The 21,348-nt window shown below is 36.6% G+C and overlaps 2 protein-coding genes across 2 annotated transcripts; both read right to left on the bottom strand.

The window, feature by feature from the left end:
* Positions 1-681: 681 nt before the first annotated feature.
* On the bottom strand, positions 682-3,514 carry LOC110912775 (carboxymethylenebutenolidase homolog). Its single transcript, XM_022157583.2, has 3 exons — positions 3,323-3,514; positions 1,961-2,256; positions 682-1,379 (listed from the first exon to the last, which is right to left on the bottom strand). Exons 1-3 carry the CDS (start codon positions 3,425-3,427, stop codon positions 854-856), a joined length of 927 nt encoding a protein of 308 aa, XP_022013275.1. The 5' UTR covers positions 3,428-3,514; the 3' UTR covers positions 682-853.
* A 1,832-nt stretch (positions 3,515-5,346) lies between these two features.
* LOC110912784 (MICOS complex subunit Mic10) lies at positions 5,347-10,894 on the bottom strand. Its single transcript, XM_022157595.2, has 3 exons — positions 10,624-10,894; positions 7,784-7,920; positions 5,347-5,556 (listed from the first exon to the last, which is right to left on the bottom strand). Exons 1-3 carry the CDS (start codon positions 10,751-10,753, stop codon positions 5,551-5,553), a joined length of 273 nt encoding a protein of 90 aa, XP_022013287.1. The 5' UTR covers positions 10,754-10,894; the 3' UTR covers positions 5,347-5,550.
* Between the last annotated feature and the right edge of the window lie 10,454 nt (positions 10,895-21,348).

Genomic DNA, 21,348 nt, shown 5'->3' with positions numbered 1-21,348 from the left:
GAACTGGTCAATTTTTTTTTTTTGTAAAATAGTCCGTCATTAAAATAGCTTAACGGAGTTAAGTTTTTTTTTCCGAATTACAAACCGATGTTTTAGTGTTTTTTATCAGAACGAGGATACGAGTCGATTGATGTAAAACTTACCTTGAAATTGTGCTTGAAATAACTTGATTTTTGTTAATTGGAAGTTTAAACACCAGAATTGAAGTACCGTTTTCGTGGGTTGAGGCAGTATTTCGAGATAAGTTTTACATCAATCGACTTGTATCCTCGTTCTGATCAAAAGCCCTAAAACATCGGTTTGTAATTCGGAAAAAAAAAAAAACTTAACTTTAACGGCGAACTATTTTACAAAAAAAAAAAAAATTGACCAATTCGGATTATTATCGGCCAGTAACTGACTTGGGATTATTATCGCCAAATTGAGTTAGGTGGGATTATTTATTTCCAATTTGCCTTTAAACTAAAAGGTATAAGGTGCAAATTTAGGTATACGTAAAGGCCGATTTGTGTAATTTTGTCTGAAATTTAATGGTTTGTGAACCAACTATCTACCAAAATCCACACTGACCCGTAACCAAACAAACTCATGCTCACCCCAATGCGTAATATAACTGAATTGTAGATGAGGTTAGATACCACAAATAGCCCTACATAAATAGATTCGGAAATACGCAATAGCTAGAACCAAATTGTTATAAACTTGAACCGGGCTCAATATAAACTCGACCTGCTTAACCGAAACATACAACTTTTCCATTCATTTCACATAATTCTTTGAAGAAAGTGTTGAAAACCAAAATGAGACCAGGAAGACAAACTACTTTACAAATATATACATAAAGAAGCAATATTTACTTCTCTACAACCAACCCATTATGCAACCAGTTTCTCATGATCGTAAAAGCTTCTTCGGCATCTTTATCCTCTTCACTCGACGATGGCCGATGAACAAACGCATGGCCTCTGCCGTTAAAAACCACCACTTTCGATCCACCCACATTATCCCTTCCAATATCTTCCAACACCTTCACAGAGCATAACGGGTCCTCATCACCCGTGATGTACAATACGGGTGCCTTGATTTTAGCAGCAACAGATGGTTGGATTCCAGTGCCGTAGAAAGATACTCCAACGCCAAAACGATCATCACTGTCTTCGGCTAGAACTTCGATTACTTTTCCGCCACCAAAGCAAAAGCCAACGATCCCAAGCTTGTTTGAGATTCCTGCGGCTACGAATGATTCTACCATCCATTTTATCGATGCTGTAATGTTTGTTGTTGCGGTTTGGGTGTGAGTGGCTAGCCATGGCTCGAACAGGGACATGGAGCGGCCTTTTCGCCATGGATCTCCATTGAATAGATCGGGTAGTAGAACACTGCGACACAAGTTCATATAGCATCATGATGTTAGTCGATAAGTAAATGATAATGAACCTCCTATCGTATTGTGTCTTATTGATCATTTATGTTCGTGAACGTTCGTTAGTTTGCATTTGTTTTAAGTTCGTTCGTTTATATATTCATTTAAATTATTTAGACCTGTTACAATTTAGTCTAGTTATATGAGAAAAAAAATATATCACCCATTACAAATTAGTCTAGTTGTTTAGGCCTAAGAGATTGATGTTCAGTTATGTTCGTGAACCGTTCGTTTATACTATTAAAAAACAAACAAACATAAATGAACATAAACGCGTTCATTTTCTTAACGAACGAACACAAACAAGAAAACTCCATTCATATACAACTGTTCGCATGATCGTTTGTTCTGTTAAAGTTAAACGAGCGAGCACGAACATGCCCCGTTCATGTTCCTTTGGTTCATTCAGGAGCCTAACTTAATCTAATCACAACTCATATGTTGGCGGCAAATGCAATAGATCCTATCTATGTAACAAACTCTAACTACTATATATACTCTATCTAATAACTGAAATGAACAGGATAATCAACTTACTTATAACCATTGCAGGCGATCCGGTAAGCAAAATCTCTAGTACACGAGTCTTCGAATCCGAAAATATCAGACAACAGCAGAATACCAGTTCCATTGTTGTTCTTGACAGCAGTGAGCAGATAAGCAGCAACACTATCGGATCCCTCACCTATTGAAACCTCAACGCCACTCACGAGCTCACACGCCTCCTCATCGGTTTCATTTTCAATCTGGACCTGACTGCAGCACAGCCGACGACATTTATCTCTCCGAATTGATGATCTACGGTCACTGTTTATTCTCAGGTTGCAGATTTTCTGTACAGTAACTGAAGTTTTACCGTCAATATTCAAATTAACATAGATTCTCTATTAATTTTCACATTTTGTGTATAATTAGATATCGGATAGGGCTGTTCAGGAGCCAAATCAAGCCAAGCTGAGCAAGATCGGGCTCGGCTCAGATTCAAACCGAGGTGGTTTGGCTCGGCTTAGATTTGAAACCGAGCTGGAAATTTGAGCTCCAGCTCTTAGTTTTTAACTGAGCTGGCTCGGCTCGGTTTTTTAAAAGGAAGTTTAATATACATATTTCAAGTTCAAATTACCATTCAATGATGAGGAAACAATATAAACATATGTATAATAAAATAAAAGTTCATTTTCATTTAAAATATTTATATATAAAGTATACATACAAAGGTCGTGTGTGTAAATAAAAGTAAAAATAAAATAATTCGAGCAAAACCGAGACGACCCATGTTTGGCCTGGGCCAGAGGCTCTGTTGGGGAATTTTCAGAAAACCGGATGATCAGAGGGGCGTGTAATCATTCTCAGATCAAATTATTTCGGTGGTTCTCCCGAATAATTTAATCGGATACAGCTCTGATTTTCGAAAAATTGAACGAGTGTATGTGTGTAGAGAATTCGTCTGAACCAGTAAAATGTGATAAAAAAACTGTCTACGAATTTTGGGGTTGGGGATGATTAACCGTCTAATGGCAGTTATCTCAATTTTGTCTTAAAACTGCCACTAAACTGCAAGCGCGACCCCAGCCAGGGGATCTGTCCCTTGGACCCTGCTCCTAGGAGCGTTGCCCCTTGGAACCCCGTAGAGTACGGCTCCGCCCTTACACGTCGAATTATAATAACTCAAACAAGCGTGCACTCCCGCACCTCCTAACTTGCTTGATGTGTATTATTATTCGATTTGATCACCAAGTCAATCTCGATTCTCGATTACACTAAAATATCTAACAGGCTCGGCTTGTTTTCAAACCAAGCGAAACTTTTCAAACTTTTTTCGAGCGAGCTCCGAGGCACACGAGCTTTCTGGGCGGCCCTATTTCTGGATGTAGAAGAAGGAATGAGGAGTTTGAGACTTACATTGATTTGTTGAAGGTTTGGAGAGAAGGTTGTGAATGGAGGTCCGAGAAGAGAGGTGGAGCTTGATGTTGCAGAAGCCATGAAAATGGCAGAGTTTAGCCCCATCTGTGTCTGTAGTGTGTGTAGTGTGGGAGATGGTGGAAGATATTTAGGAGGAATAATACAAATAAAGATCTCTTGGGAGAATTATGGCCTCATGATTGTATCATAAAGGTAGTGTTGTTATATCATGTATGAATATAAAGATATGATTATCTTTTTATATTTATTTCTTAATTTAAAAATTTTACTTGATGAAAGTCCCCACAAACTTATTTAGTGTATTTTTTTTCAAGCAGAATAATTCTTAAAAAATAAGGTGTCGAATTGGCGGGTAAAACTTTATGAATCCAGACGTGACTCATAAGTTTATTCGTGTTAAGGAATATCGACTCTAAGCCGCACACATTGAAGCCGTATAAACCAAATCTGACTCATATGATTTGTTATTTGAATGAGTCAAACAGGTTGATAAAGTTGTAAACGGGTTAATCAAGTTGTAAATATGAATACATGTAATAAACCACATTATACATTTTTTAAATGGGTTGAACTTACAAATTATACAATTTTAATTTTTGTTTTTCAAACTTTAAACGAGTTAACACGTCAAATCATTTAATTTCAATAAAACTGACTTGTTTAATAAATGTGTTTTTTTTAAACGAATTAAACGCACCGGATTGTGGAGTTAATGTTATTTTTTTATTTAATGTATTTTACTTACTTAAGGGACTAAAAAGGTATAATAAGCAAAATAAGCAAAGTTAGAAGCTACTATGATAGTTGGTGTTTAGTAAAAAAATACTTTTTAAGTTTTAGTTAAATTATAATTTTTTACCTCTTTTGTTATAACACAAGGTTATCTACAAAAACACAATAACAAACACTCCTCACACAAGCTGAATTTAGGGTGTTCAGAATTCGTTTCGAATTCGAAAAATTCGATAGTTGATTTAATTCAATTCGATTATAAGAATTCATTTCGATAATCAAGAATTCGAATTCGATTGAATTCGAGTCCAGTAAATTGAATAAAAATTTATAATTTTAAATTCAATTCGATTCGAAATTTGAATTAAAATTATAATAATTCATTTATTTTTTTTATATACAATACATGTATAACCTGTATTGAGCTATAGTATAAATTAATCTCCGAATTTATTCTAAGTATTAAAATAGCTCATTATCAAACTCATTATAAAGCCCATAACTTAAACGAATTTATTACATTTTTTAACTGCACTTGAATCAAAACGAATTTATTCGAATTCGATTCGAATTGGGAATTTAATTGGCTGGTTCTTAATCAAATTTAAATTCAAACAAAAAATAAAATATTCGAAAAATTCGATTAAAGCATTTTTGAAAACTCGATTCGATGAACACCCCTAAGCTGAATACAAACTATCTCGATTAGAAATATGAAGTCAAGCTAACTCAACTTATTATTACCAACTGAGTGAATTACAATTTTGGCTTCTGTGGTTATATCACTTTTACTATATTAGCCCAAAATAAGAATTTTTAACATATATGCCCATATGGTCTCTACTAACCATTTTGGCCCCTAAGTCTAACCATTTTGGCCCCCATGATCTGTAGACTTAGGGGCCAAAATGGTTAGTTATAGAGACCATGGGGGCAGATATGTTAAAATTTCTTATTTTGGGCTAATATAGTAAAAGTGATATAACCACTGGGGCCAAAAACGTAATTTAGTCTTACCAATTCAAGTCTAAGTTGATGCTACCTTACCTTGTCTCGAACTCGCTCTTTAAGTTTAAACAACCCTGCCTAAAACAATTGTAAGAAATGACCATGAACCTGTTAATTTGCTACATATTGTTGGTCTTATAAGCTCTACAGTTTCAAATTAAAGAACTAAGAACCAAGCAAGAAAGAAAGACCCAGTTTAAATCCATTCTCGGTCCGGTTCACTGGTTTGAATGGTTAGAGCCATATTTCGGACACCAGACATATATACCAAACATCAGATTAAACACAACATGTTGACTTCAAAAAGCCAAAACCATTTTAAGTGTACATCATATGTATGTAAATAAATGTAACAAGACGACATTGCCGCTATTATTACTCTTCTAATTCACACAATCAAAATCCATTTCAGTTGACTCTTGGAGCATTCAACATCAACACTTCTACATGAATCCTCAACTCCTTTTTTAGTCCTGAAAATTTGGCAAAAACTTTAGTCAAATGGTCCTGAAAATTATACAAATCTTAGAAGTAGTGGCAGAAAATATCAACATGCCGATACAAAAGAGATAATAAACTGTGCATGGCTTGATTCGTTGTAGAAGCAATTTCATTGTTTATCGCAAAGATAACTGCTATATTTTAAGATCAGTCATTTTAAAAACCCAAATCAGTTGTTGGTCACTTATGAAACTACAATTTTACATGTGTACAATGTCATTTTAAACTACACCTAGCAAAACGGACGGGTCGGGTGACATGCTGGGTCGAGACAGGTCGCTTCAAAAAAAGGGTTGATTTGTTTGGTATAATTGAGTATCTTGAGCAATATGGAATAAAAACGATAACAGAATTCAGTTAATATTGTCGTGCAATCATTAATAACAGGTGGTGTTGTTTTAGATCCAACATACAAAATGAAGAATGAGTCATGACTGAATTTTATTTGTATATCCCAGTTGTTAACTTATTATATGCTTTGAACTTTTAAGTTCACAATATTAATAAGGGATATTGGCCTCTGATTATCCCTACTAGACGTCATTGGCCATTGGCAATTTCACCTTTTTTTTATTCCCCCTGACAGTCCCACCTTTCAACTATTTTTCCTCCACTGGTCTAAAGTTAAAAAAACTTGACGGAGTTAACTTTTTTTCCGAATTACAAACTGACGTTTTAGGGCTTTTGATTAGGACGAGGATACGAGTAGAATGATGCAAAACTTACCTTGAAATTGTGCTCCAAACGATGAAAATGGTGCTTCAATTCGGGTGTTTAAACTTCCAATTATCAAAAATCAAGTCGTTTGGAGCACCGTTTCGAGGTAAGTTTTACATCAATAGACTCGTATCCTCGTTCTGATCAAAAGCCCTAAAACGCCAGTTTGTAATTTGGAAATAAACTTAACAGAATTTTTTTAACTAAGGACCGGTGGAGGAAAAATAGTTGAAAGGTGGGACTGGCATGTGGAATAAAAAAAAGGAGGGACTGCCAATAGCCAATGACGTGTAGTTAGGATTATTAGAGGCCAATATCCCTATTAATAAAGCATTTGTGTTAACTTTCAGATTTCAGAAAACAATGTGGGTTGATTCTATGTTGTGAAATTATTCAAATACAATATCCAGTGTTGCAAATTTGTGTACTAGGGAAGGTAACTAAAAGTAGAGAACAACCTTCTAATGTAAAATCTCAACTTGATCATTTTAGAAGCAGAAAAAAAAAATACAGCCTCAATACTTTGAGTTTGATATATTGTTTTGCAAGCCATTGTTAAAGATAAACCTTTTCATGTCGCTAACGACTAATATTGCTTCAAAATCAGCTTTTTAAGCCAGTGGAAAAATCAGCTTCAAAACTAATTAAATTAGCACACATCATAACCAACTTCATCCATGCGGAAAAATCGTTTATTACTTTATTTAGTTTTGCATATTTCATTGTAGAGTATACAATGACAAGCCTGTAAATGAACTTGGTATTTAAGATTCTATTAAAGTTTTAGTTTAACAATAATGTAAAATGAACTTTAAATACACGGTACTTCAAAGTTTATGTTTAAATTTTAGGAAAAATTACAAGTTTTGTCCTTTATCTTTATACCACTTTTCAGTCGGTGTCCTTTTTAACGAATGTTGATAGGCGGTGGCCTTTACTAGGTATTTTGTTGCAAGTTTAGTCCTTTACACCCAACCCAGTTAAAAAACCCTGTTAATTGTTGACAGGTGGTGTCCTTTACTAGGTATTTTGTTGCAAGTTTAGTCCTTTACTAGGTATTTTGTTGCAAGTTTAGTCCTTTACACCCAACAATTAACAGGGTTTTTTAACTGGGTTGGGTGTAAAGGACTAAACTTGCAACAAAATACCTAGTAAAGGACACCGCCTGTCAACATTCATTAAAAAGGACATCGCCTGAAAAGTGGTATAAAGATAAAGGACAAAACTTGTAATTTTTCCTAAATTTTAAGCTATTTAACAATTTTTTTATAGTTACCAACTAAGATTATTCTATTTTAAAATTTAGCATTTCAAACATTATTTTTTAATCGGATCTTTTGAAACAAAAAAAAATCTCAAATCAATGTTGAGTACAAGTACGCAAATGCAAACTAATACCAGATTGATAAAAAAATATAAACCATATTAACATAAAAAAAATATCTTGTACGATGGTATATTATTGACAGTGACAAAACCTACCTTAGCAACTGGTATCTCAGCAACACTGGAAGAAGTTTGACTTGACCCGTCAAATTTCTGAGAGCAATCTGAGTACGCAGATCCAATACCCACTCCAGCACCAAAAGCAATCGATGCCCACCGTGTAACAGGAGAGCCTAGCAACAAAATTTAAAACCATTACATTATTAGTCAATGTTAAATAGCTTTAACAAGCTGACCCGAACACTTATTTGCATAGTTTGATGAGCTGAGTGGGTAATTTCTTCAGTTTTAAATAATCAGAGTCTCCACTGACGAATACAACAACAACAACAACCATACCCAGTATAATCCCACCTCTCCACTGACGAATAAGTTTACCAAAATTTAATTTAGCATAAATCGGTGTTAGGATAACAATATGAAGAAAAAACACTTATGAAATATAATAGGAAAAATTACAAGTTTTGTCCTTTATCTTTATACCACTTTTCAGGCGGTGTCCTTTTTAACGAATGTTGACAGGCGGTGTCCTTTACTAGGTATTTTGTTGCAAGTTTAGTCCTTTACACCCAACCCAGTTAAAAAAACCCTGTTAAGTGTTGGGTGTAAAGGACTAAACTTGCAACAAAATACCTAGGTAAAGGACTAAACTTGTAACAAAATACCTAATAAAGGACACTGCCTGCCAACAATTAACAGGGTTTTTTAACTAGGTTGGGTGTAAAGAACTAAACTTGCAACAAAATACCTAGTAAAGGACACCGTCTGTCAACGTTCGTTAAAAAGGACACCGCCTGAAAAGTGGTATAAAGATAAAGGACAAAACTTATAATTTTTTCAATATAATATAACAAGCATGAAACCTTGGGGTGGCATCCTAGTACTTGGCCAGATAATCCTGTTAACTAACATCAGAAATATGATCTGATTAGTAGACATATGCATGTTTGCAGCTGCTTAAACACATTTGTAATAAATATAGAAAAACAAGTTCTCAACATGGATGTGATCTTGATGAACGCCCCAGTTTACATTACAATAGTGGATATGAATTGATAATAGTGTTACAAGCCATAGTTAATGATAGCGAATAGCGGTCAATAGCGACAGACTACCTATATGCTACATAGCGATAGCGACGAAATAGCGACCGCTATTTCGTGTTTAGCGATAACTCCATAAGGTAGTAGAAAATTTTAAAAATAAAAATATAGCTATTTATAATTATATGCATATATTATAATGTTAATTTTATACTTTATATGTATAGATTTGTAAGTTTAAGAACCAAATGTAAACTGGTGAAGATAGACGGGGTTAAATGTTAAAATACACAAACTAATTTCACTCTTTTTATGTAAAAATATACAAGTTAGAGGATAAATGTAAACTATAGAAAGACAGAGGGCTAAATTGTAAAACTACACAAACTAATTTAAACCTAAATATCTAATTCGTCATCCCATTTGTAACCTTCGCCGTCCAGATCCACCGCCGCCATGAAATTACAGAAAAGCAGTGGGAAAACTACTATGAACGCCGTCAAAACAAGGTACCGCTTCTTTCTTTCCATCAATTTGAGCCTCTGGTTTCCCTCTTCCTTGTTTCCGGCATTAGTTGCAGCACCAGTGCCGGAATCTGTCGTCGGACGTCGCTATTTGGTCGATATTTGGTTGCATAGTACCTTGTAGCGGCATATGGCCGCGTCACTACGCTATTCGCGATTGATAACTATGTTACAAGCTGACATTGATTTTCTAATATAGATGAAAACAACTCAGATATAACTTAATTTACAAAAATCCATCCCCAAATCCCAAAGAAAAACAGATTTTACGCAGTTCCTATTAGGGGTGAGCAGAAAACCGAAGTAACTGAACCGTAACCGACATAACCGAAAAAAACCAAACCGAAACAAAAACCGACGGTTCGATTTACGGATTTTTAATAACCGAAATTGCGGTTTGGGTTTTGGATAACCATTTTCAATAACCAAAAAAACCCGAACCGAACCGATAAGTTACAATAGTAGGCCTAGTCCATATACTTTTATGTTTAAGTGTAAGTTGTTTAAGCGTTTAACCCAATGCTAGTAGAAATTATTAATTTTCTTCTTGAATGTTAAGTGTTTATAATAAAAACATTACATGTTTATTTAATTGAAATGATTAATTTATTACCTACAAGAAATTTATAAATTAAATGATCTTCAAACTATTATAAAAGAAAATGTATTAATAAAACTTTGGAGAAACATAAAATTAAATGAGAAGGTTAGGTTTATGTAAACAATATTAATTAAAAAGGTTAACTGTAATAACTTAAATGTAAACACATAAGAAAAATTATCATATTTTAAATTATACTTTTTTTATTTTTTGATCTTACATAATTTTGTTCCAAAAACCGAAATAACCAAAAAACCGAACCGAACTGGCGTAAAAACCAAAAAACCGAAAACTAACATATCGGTTTTGGTTTTGCCCAAAAACCGAACCGAACCATGCACAACCCTGCGCATTCCTTAATCCTTATCAAAACTCAAAATAAAAATAATAATAATAATAATAATAATATAATGATAATAATAAATAACATAACTTCAACTTATATAAAAGATGCCTAATTTCACATCCTAAATCCTAACAATTCCTGATTTTGCTTCAATTTCATACATTTGCTACACAAATATTGCAAAATTACTAGACAATCACTTCCAATAATCAACCCAAAGCCAATTGCAATTCCTTTATACATTAACATATATTCTAACAAAACACATCGATTGTCTGTTATCCAAGGCAAAAATAGCATATTAAACCAACAATTAAATAAAAAAAATTAATAAGCTAATTGAGAATAGAACAAGAACTCACGGAACAAAAGAAGACCCGCAAAGGCACCAGCAGCGGAAGAGTAAACGAACCGACGAACACCCAAATCCAAACAAGCATCCCACTTTGCATTCAGATCATATTGAGTTTCAATCTCTTTATTTTCACCCATTTTTTTTATTGATTTTAGATCCCTTTTGGATCTTTGTTTCTCTGCAAATCAAAGAAAAGTGACTTGATTCGTTTCTCCTCAGCAGGATCGATGAGGGTTTTCGCGATGAAAATAACGAGCCGCTGAAATGATATCAACTGTTGTACGAATGGCATAATCGTAAATTACGGCAATCTAAACTCTTGGGCCCAAGTTTTTGTAAATTAGGCCTTTTAAGTTAGGGCCCAAGTTTATTTTAAAGTCTAGTGGTGAAGGGGAGGTGTAAAAAAAATCCGGATCCAAAACCGATTCGAAATATAATCTAAAATCAATAGACGGGGGAAACCGGACTTTTAGAAACCAGATACAATCGGTAGGATCCAATCCGAATATAAATTTTTAACCCGTCGGATTTTTTTCAGACCTTCTGGTATCAAATTCAATCCAAGTGTTTTGGATTTGGATTTTAGCACTGAATAAACTACGAGTTTTATTGAGTTTATTCTAGATACTTATTATTTATTTGGTATTTTGTTATTATAATAATAAACCGAAACGGCCCTTCCACCTCCACAACCACCCCATGGTTTTGGGGTTTGGAGGACAAAGCCCTCTCTGCTGACCTGATAGACGCGTGGCGTTTTATGCTCCTTCATCTTCACAACAACACCGAGTAGCCTAAGAGGGTGTCTGAGATTGCTTATTTAACTCAAAAAATATTTTTAAGTGTTTACTGATTTATAACTTTTTAAAAATGCGTTTTTAGAAAAGTGATGTTGTGATCAAACTGAACAAATACATCAAAATTAAATTTGTAAAATTTAAAAATAAAATATTTAGTTAAATACATATACTACATAAATATGAATTAATGAAAATAAACAAAATCCGTAAAATGTAATTTTTAATAGTTAAAAACTTAATATGAACAATTGTTTTATAATATTGCACTTAGTTTTTTTAGTAAACTGGTCCTTGAGGTTTGGTCACTTTTGATACTTTAGTCCAAAACTCAAACCTTTTAAAATCTGGGGCTCTATGGTTTCAATTTTGTTGTTATTTTCATCCAAAAGCAAAATCTGGTCAGATTTTTAGTTAACATTCAACTTTTTTGTTTTTTTCCCTCCCTTTCAATGAAGGGCAAAATTGCCAGATTTTTTAAATTTGTTATAATAAAACGTTAAAAGATCATTTTGACATTCATTAAAAAAGAGAAAAAATACAAAAAAAAACTGGATGTTAACTACAAAATCTGAATAGATTTGAAATTTGGATGAAAATGACAACAAATTTGAAACCACATGAACACGAATTCAAAAGATTTAAGGTCTAAACTAAAGTGGCAAAAATGACCACTTAAGGTTTTTTACAATATAGTTAATGAGGTCGTATCTTGGTTGAAAAAACAAAAGGCCCAAGCTTTTCTTCTGAAAATCTATATTGAAAAAGCGTTCGACAACCTAAACTGGGATTTTCTTGACTCAGTTCTGATGCAAATTGTCACACCCCAATATTCACACGTTTCACCGGTGGCCGTGGGGGAATATCGTGACGTAGTTGGTAACATTAAAGTCAAACAACACAATATTTAAATGCACAGCGGAAGCAAAAGATAAATATATTTCAACCGAATAAAATTTGTAATATCAAGTATCATAAACAGTTGAAAAATAATCCACAGGGGGATCAAAAATAAATAGGAAATATTGTTCAACAGTTGACATCCAAGCTTACGAGACTTATTGTGGACGCTAGGAGAAAGCCAGCCTAGTTCGCATAGTACCTGCACTTAACCTTTTGGGGAAAATACGTCAGTTTACACTGGTAAATACATTCAACCGACACTTTTTGAAAAAGGTTTAATAAAATTGATTTGAATGCACGTGGCACAAACTTTTATAATCTGGGATAATTATTTTAATATAATACTTGTAAACAAATTACATGTTTCTTATGCGTTCAGTAGCCCGATCCGTAGACCGGGTTAAAGATCAATAGACACACCACATTATTTATTTATTCATTTATGCACAGACGGGTGTACGCCTACACCTCGTGCTCAAGTCGTGGCCATCTCGTAAGATGATGCCAAGGATATCTGGGACATGGTCATTAACCCCCCAAAGGCTTTAAGCAAACAAAACATTTTAAAACAAAGAATATCAATGATTTAACCTCTATTCGATTAAAGATTCAATGCTGGACCAAGCGGTATTTTATATACCGTACCCCAATCCCGTATAGGGAAATAAGTTAAAAGTATTTACATTTGCAAAGTATATTTCACAAACAGCAATTGCAATTAGCTTTTACCGGGTCTCCTATTCTGGAACGAAGGTTTATAATAACCTATTAGAATCCTAACGGGTCTTTAATTAAGCCTAAACTTAGACCGGTTAGTTTTAACGAAAGATACGGTTCGAACGCACGAATAAACGAAGACCGGAATAGAATGTGATTTAGACCCGACAAGTTTGAAAACTTGTATAATATGGGTAATCCAACCACATTCTGTATTTTGAGATAAAAACAACAAGGTTTGACCCGTTTCGGCTAATTTATGTAAACTAGTTACATAAACCGAACCGAACGCGTAAATGGCGTAACGGGTAACCGTAAGAGTCCCAAACAGGTTTTCCTAAGTCAATATGCTCTAAATATGTTGTGATATCAGTAGAATACCTTCCATTATGCCCAAAACGAGTTTAATCACAATATACGCCCCGTAGGGGTATTTTAGTCATTTTAAAGATTATAAACCGATTTCCGGGTGAAACAGGAAATCTGAGTTTTCTGATCAAGTTATAAAGTTCAAAATACTTTATTTATTATTTAAAATCAGTAGCAATTGGATTGGCGTCAAAATACTATGTAGAACTCATTTTATGTCCGAAAAGGGTATAATCGGTATTTACCGAATCAAGGTCATAACCTTAGGTTATGAGCAGGTTAAAAATAATTAAAAATCTTTAAAAATCTCAAAATATTATATTACATTAGTGTGTAAAAGGTTTGGTGTCGAAATTTGGGTTTAGATAGGCTTTATGCTAAGTGCGCCGTTTAATTAACAAAAGTTTCTTAATTGCGCTATTTAGCATAACTCCTATTCTAGACCTCTAACTGTTATGAAACTTTAGGGACATGCTAATAAATTAGTAACAAAGGTTTTTGCTCTCTCACATTCCCAAAATTCTCGTTTTATGGACAAAAGGGCATTATGGTCAACTTTTAAGCATATAACGGAAATGTGCAAATGACTCGGACAAACAACGAACTAGTCATAGAGGGTCATACCATCATGTAACCTGTTCTTAAGGAAGTCCTAAGGCATTTCTAAACTATACTAAAACGGGTCAGAACTGAAGTCAAAGCAAAAGTCAAAGTTTTGCGACTTTCGGTTCCGAACCGGGTCTAAATAGGAAATTGTCGGATCAAACAAGCTTAGACCAGTTATTATACTTATTATCAAGTTATATGAGTGATAAAATAGGTTACAAGCCTTCTACATTGTTAATTATATGCTAATTCGAAAATTAAACTTCTGTTGACTTTTTTTAAACATCTTTGACCCGACATTTGATCTAGATAGAGTGGGAATCAAAGGGTGCCCTTTTTAGGGTTTAATGCCCACATAATTACCAACTTATAACTACCTTTTATTCAATTAATCACTGGACCATTAATGATTAATCGTTAAGTCAACCGTTAATTACGACGGTTTGACTTTTAAGCTAAAACTAAGTAAAAACTCAACTAAGAATGGTCAAGCATACTTACAGAAGTCTAATGCACGATTAGGAAGGCTTAGGGAAGACACTTGTGCTCCATAAAGCTCCACAAATGCAGAAGGAAGGAATGAACACAATGTTGCAACAATGTGGCTTTATATAGTGTTCTTAATCCATTGAGATCATGACAACTAGGTCTATCATTGATCCCAGATCATTTACAAGTGTTTCCTAGTGCCTAGGAACTGTTAGGGGTCACCCATGTTGCTGAAAATATCTTACTAAGTCGGTTAAACGTTTATAACAGCCAACAGCCAAGCTGTTGTCGCTGGGCACCCCTTACGGACCGTAAGGCAGGTCCTTTACGGTCCGTAAGCCTTTGCCAGAAAGCAAAAAAATTAACCTTTCATGCATTGAACAGGCAACTTGCATAGCATTATTTTGAGCCAGGAAAATGTCAGTATGAGGCCTTTTTACCCATACTTGATCAGTTGTGTCTACCTATCTTGTAATATTATTGGGTTGAACAATGATAGTATTCACAAACTAAGGTTTTATTGAGCATTATTTTCATAGGATCCATTCTTGCAAATTTGGACATCCATTATTATTAGTAATCACCGGATTAAAGGTATACTAGATGTTTATTAATCATGTTAGGGTCTTGGGATTTATAATGAAATCGTTCAGAGGTATAAATTAACACGTCGACATGTTCAAAAATCATGCCATACATCTTTAACTAAATCCGGGTTTATAATACTTTTGTCGTACATGACACGTGTCGTTATTTTATTTGACGGAAAAATTTCGAGGTGTTACATCCTCACCCCCTTAAAAGAATTCTCGACCTCGAGAGATTTACTGAAACAAATGAGGGTACTTTTCTTTCATTGTGGATTCTACCTCCCATGTGTACTCGGGACCTCTACGGGCATCCCATTTAACCTTTACAATCGGTATATGCTTCCTTCGAAGCTTCTTAACCTGTCGATCCTCGATCGACACAGGTTTCTCAACAAACTTCAAGCTCTCTTCTATGTGCACATCTGTGTGTGGTATAACTAGTGAATCATCAGCGACACACTTCTTCAGATTGCAGATGTGGAATACATTGTGAATACCACTGAGCTCTTCGGGTAAGTTTAACTTATAGGCAACTGATCCGACACGTTCGGTGATCTCGAAGGGTCCTATGTATCTCAGGCTTAACTTGCCTTTCTAACCAAATCGCATCACTCCCTTCCAGGGTGATACTTTAAGCAGTACCTTGTCACCTACCTCGAAGTTAAAAGGTTTACGCTTTAAATCTGCGTAGCTTTTCTGTCTATCCCTGGCAGCTTTTAGACGGTCACGAATCTGGACAATCTTGTCCGTCGTTTCAAAGATTATTTCTGGTCCTGTCAGTTAAACATCTCCGACTTCCGCCCAACACACGGGCGTCCTGCACTTCCTACCGTACAGGGCTTCGAAAGGAGCAACTTTAGTGCTCGTATGGTAGCTATTGTTATACGAGAACTCGATTAATGGTAGGTGGTTATCCCAACTACCACCTAAGTCAATCACACATGCACGAAGCATGTCTTCCAAGGTTTGGATTGTACGCTCACTCTGCCTGTCCGTCTGAGGATGGTAAGCCGTACTGAAGTTTAGCGCGTGCCCAAAGATTGTTGGAAACTTTTCCAAAAATGTGACGTGTATCTAGTATCTCTGTCAGAGATAATAGACACAGGCATGCCATTAGAGATACAATCTTATCTACGTACAACTGGGCTAGCATGTCGGAGCTATAAGTCTCCTTAATGGGTAGGAAATGTGCTGACTTAGTCAGCCTATCAACTATCACCCATATCGTATCATTTCCTTTCCTAGTCTTCGGCAACTTGGTGATGAAATCCATCGTTACCATTTCCCACTTACACTCGGGAAGTTCAGGCTGTTGCAGCAAACCTGACGGCTTCTGATGTTCAGCTTTGACTTGCGCACATGTTAAACATTTTGCTACATAGGTAGCTATAGACTTCTTCAAGCCTATCCACCAAAAGTTTGCCTTCAAATCCCGGTACATCTTGTCAGCTCCAGGATGAACGGAGTATTTGGAACTGTGGGCTTCCTGGAGGATAACATCTCGAAGTCCTCCGTAAACTAGAACCCATATCCGTCCATTTAATCTCAGGATTCCGTCCTTGCCATAGGATAATTCTTCTTCAGTTACTCCTAGCTTTTCATTAGGGTAGTTAGCTTCCAGCACAGCTTCCTTCTGTGCAGCTAACAATCTTTCATTCAAACTATTCTTTATCTCAGTGCTCTTGGCATTGATTCTAATAGGCTTCACCCTTTCCTTTCGACTGAAGGCATCAGCGACTACATTCGCCTTGCCAGGATGGTATCTTATCTCACAATCATAATCATTCAAAGTTTCCATCCATTGTCGCTGTCTCATATTCAAATCCTTTTGGTTGAACAAATGCTGGAGCTCTTGTGATCAGAATAGGTCACACACTTGATGCCATATAAGTAGTGCCTCCATAGCTTTAGTGCGAATACAACGGCACCCAACTCCAAGTCATGGGTGGTGTAATTCTTTTCATGCACCTTTAACTGACGTGAAGCATAGGCAATAACCTTGCCTTTCTGCATAAGCACACATCCCATCCCGGTGTGTGATGCATCGCAATATACCACAAACTCTTCTATTCCATCAGGCAATGTCAACACAGGTGCATTGCTTAGCTTCTGCTTAAGGATATCAAAGGCTTCTTGCTGCTTAGGACCCCAATTAAACTTAACATTCTTTCTCGTCAAAGAAGTTAGGGGTGCAACAATCCTTGAAAAATTTTCAATAAAGCGCCTGTAATAACCTGCCAATCCCAAGAAGCTGCGAATTTCTGTGGGCGTCTTCGGCTCCTGCCAATTCATGACAGCTTCCACCTTAGCGGGATCCACTTGGATACCACGCTCACTAACCATATGTCCAAGGAATTGGACTTCTCGAAGCCAGAATTCACACTTTGAAAACTTGGCGTAAAGCTTCTCCTGTTGAAGTAGTGAAAGAATACAGCGAAGATGCTTCTCATGATCAGCTTGGTTCTTTGAGTAGATGAGGATGTCGTCAATGAAGACGATGACAAATTTGTCCAAGTATGGCTTGCAGACACGGTTCATGAGATCCATGAATGCCGCTGGTGCATTTGTGAGCCCAAAAGGCATCACTAGGAACTCGTAATGACCATAACGAGTCCTAAATGCAGTCTTGTGTACGTCTTCATCTCTAACCTTCAGTTGGTGATAACCTGACCTCAGATCGATCTTAGAGAAGTAGCTTGCCCCTTGAAGTTGATCGAACAGATCGTCGATCCTGGGTAATGGATATCTATTCTTGATAGTGACCTTGTTAAGCTCACGGTAATCGATGCACAGACGCATCGATCCATCCTTCTTCTTGACAAATAAGATTGGTGCTCCCCAAGGAGATGAACTAGGTCTAATAAAACCTTTGGCTAGAAATTCATCCAGTTGTGTTCTTAATTCCTTCATCTCTGTTGGTGCCAATCTGTAGGGTGCTCTTGCAACAGGTGCTGCCCCAGGAATAATGTCAATCCTGAACTCCACTTGCCTATCTGGGGGTAAACCAGGTAGTTCTTCGAGGAATACTTCAGGGTATTTAGAAATAACAGGGATATCTTCAATCTTGGGTTTCGGCTCATCGATAGTTACTTGTGCCATGTAGATGACACATCCCTTCGCCAAACATTTAGAGGACTTGAGCATAGATACATGCTCTGATAGTCCGTACCGGGTATTTCCCTGAATGGTAAGTGATTCACCAGACGGAGTCTTGATCACCACTTGCTTTTTATTGCAGATAATCTGGGCCTGGTTATGAGATAACCAGTCCATACCCAAAACTATGTCGAAACCGGCTAACTTCAAAGGAAGTAGGGATAACGGAAAAGAGTGGTTCTTAATGGATATGAAACATCCATCTAATATGGTTGAGGCGGTTTCTATAGTGCCATCAGCTAATTCCACCTCATACTTCACACTTAAGGTTTTAACAGGTAAATTTAGTAATTTGCAAAACTTATTGTCTACGAAAGATTTATCAGCTCCTGAATCAAATAGTACTCTTGCATAGACATCATTTACAAGGAAGGTACCTGTGATCACATTGTCGTCCTGCACAGCTTCCTTTGCATCCATTCTGAAGACCCTAACATTAGTCTTCTTTCCTTCATCAGCTTTCTTTGCATACTTTGGGCAATTTGTCTTGATGTGTCCTTTTTCATTGCAACTGTAGCATGTTGCGTCTTTCAGTTTCTTGCACTCTAGGGTTTTATGTTCCGTGGATTTGCAAATCCCACAAGGCCTTGTCTGAGATTGGGATTTTGTGTCAAGTCTGCACTTCCCAAAATGGTATTTCTGACAAGTCTTACACTTGGGCTTATCTCCAGACTGATGCCCATCTTTCTTTGAACTAAACCCCTTCCTGTGGTCATTGTTTCCTTGGTGCTTCTTATTTGATCGACGCGAGTTGTCATCATCATCATGCTTCCTTTTCTCGGCATCTTTGTTCCTCAGCGATCTCTGCCTGACCACGTCCAGCGTGAGGGATAAGGATATATCAGCTACTGACCTGGATGTAGCTGGCCGAGAGGCTTTCACACTTGCCTTAATCTCTGGAGCTAAGCCCCCTATGAAACGAGCTATTCTTTTGGGTTCCGGGGTCACCAGATAAGGAACCAACCTTGACATCGTGTTAAAGCTCGTAAAGTAAGCTTGGCAGTCCAGATTCTTCATAACCGACGACAAAAAATCCGACTCAATCTTCTCTACCTCATGCTGAGGGCAGTAGTTCTTTCGGATGAGGGCAACAAATTGTTCTCATGACATACCGTACAGTGGAATCTTTCCAGTTGCCTGAATCAACGATCTCCACCAGGCTAAGGCCTCACCCTTCAACGATTGAGACACAAATTTTACTACATCCTTCTCAGCGCACCCGCTGATATCAACCACTGTGTCTATCTCATCCAACCATGTCATGCAGTCTATTGCTCCTTTCTCCCCCGTAAAATCCCGGGGCTTACATGAGACAAAGTATTTGTAGGAGCAACCCTTATCACGGGGTCCTTGATTTAGCACGCCTCTTTGAGACGGGACACTATGATGGTTTGAAGAGTGACGATCGTCATCATCTTTCTTTGGTTCTTCTTTCTTGGAGAGAGGTTTGTTGTGTGCCTCGGAATGAGTCTTGGGCTTAGAATGCGGTGCGGATAGGGTCCTACTCCGAGTACCGCTCGACTCACTATACTGCCTATCCAAGGCTTTTGTAACAACATTGTCAATTAATGCTTGGAGTTCCGCGCCTGCTATATTAAATCGGGCGTCATTCTGATTCTCCTTTGGGTGACTATTTATTTCATCCGAGTCAGCCATTGTATCTTGAACTGTTACATAAGATAATGACAATAATTTATTTGGGAGTTTATTATGGAATTGCCTTTTTGGGTAATTCATTAACCATGGTAAACATAGACCATATTTGGTTAATTTGTTACTCACATTTATTTAGGATTTTAATATAACTTATCCTAATTATAAACAATATTGTTAGTGGCACAAAAGCCTAGTCACAGGGACGTTTTAAATTATAAGCTATGATTTCAGAGAATCAAGGCATGAAGGTTGAACATAGTTCTCTTACCTTTTCTTGACAGGGAGTCATAGACTACTACTGTCTTTTGTCTTATATGACAATGAATATGGCCCGTAGGCACTACATCACTAATGGATGCTTTGATATGTGATCAATCTTAATTGATGATTTAACCCATGATTTATAGATCATTAAGTTAGGTTTGGGTATCTCTTGAAGGATCCTTGCATAAGAATGACGCGTGTGATTTTAACGAATCACGTCTGCCAGGAGTGTTAACATGTTTACAGAGGTTAACAGGAATTTGAATCTTTTAACTAGGTCTTACCATCTTGGCCAGGTCTTATAATGACACGAAGGCTAGGTTACACCGTTAAGATTCTTTATTAATATTTGAATAGGCAGATCAATTTTAAAAGGAATGATTTTTGATTTATTTATTTCATATATTTATGCATATAATGACAAAAATGAAATTTATAAACTTAGCATTCCAATACATATATTAAAAAGGATTACACACTGCCCTAAACGAGACTTTTTAAACAGACAAAGTACCTACGCAGAGGTTAAACAGAAAACAAGTCCTCGCAGGGACCAAATACTAGGATAGATGTCCTCGCAGGGACTTAAAAGGCAAGTCCACGCAGGGACTAAAAGACAAGTCCACGCAGGGACTAAATACACACATAATTGTCCACGCAGGGACTTGATTGAAATAGGAAATACAATAATACATATAGAGATTAATGATCTCGCTTCTTCTTTCCTTTTAACACGTTTGCCAAACCTTTGAGGAATCCACGGTTGTTCTTACGTTCTTCTTCAAAATCTCGTTCTACCCTGTTTAAATAGTGGAGGATTTCTTCATGTTCCGGTGGGGAAAAACGTGGCTGCTGCGATAGGTGCTGAGCCGGAGGTCTAGCAGGTACTGGATACCCATGAGTTGAGTATCCCATTCCCCAAGGAGTTTCATAAGGTACTTCAGGATGAAGGGCGTGGTAGTTTGCCGCCGCTTCTATGTATGGGTCGGCACCAATATAGTTGTAGTGAGTGTGAGCCGGCAGCTCAAACGGGTTATATGCCGTGGAACCGGCGTATGTAGGTATCAGGTTATCATAACCAAATGGTGGCGGTGGTGGTGCAACTGGTGCAGAATTCACCTCTGCAGCTGGGTTAGAAGGTCCACCCATTTATGGGTCTTCAGGCAGTGGCGGATAATGACTTCC

This window comes from Helianthus annuus, chromosome 2, assembly GCF_002127325.2.
Source record: "Helianthus annuus cultivar XRQ/B chromosome 2, HanXRQr2.0-SUNRISE, whole genome shotgun sequence".
NCBI lineage: Eukaryota > Viridiplantae > Streptophyta > Magnoliopsida > Asterales > Asteraceae > Helianthus > Helianthus annuus.
The sequence above is the reverse complement of the archived record's forward strand: the minus strand, read 5'-3'. Positions and strand labels throughout refer to the sequence as shown.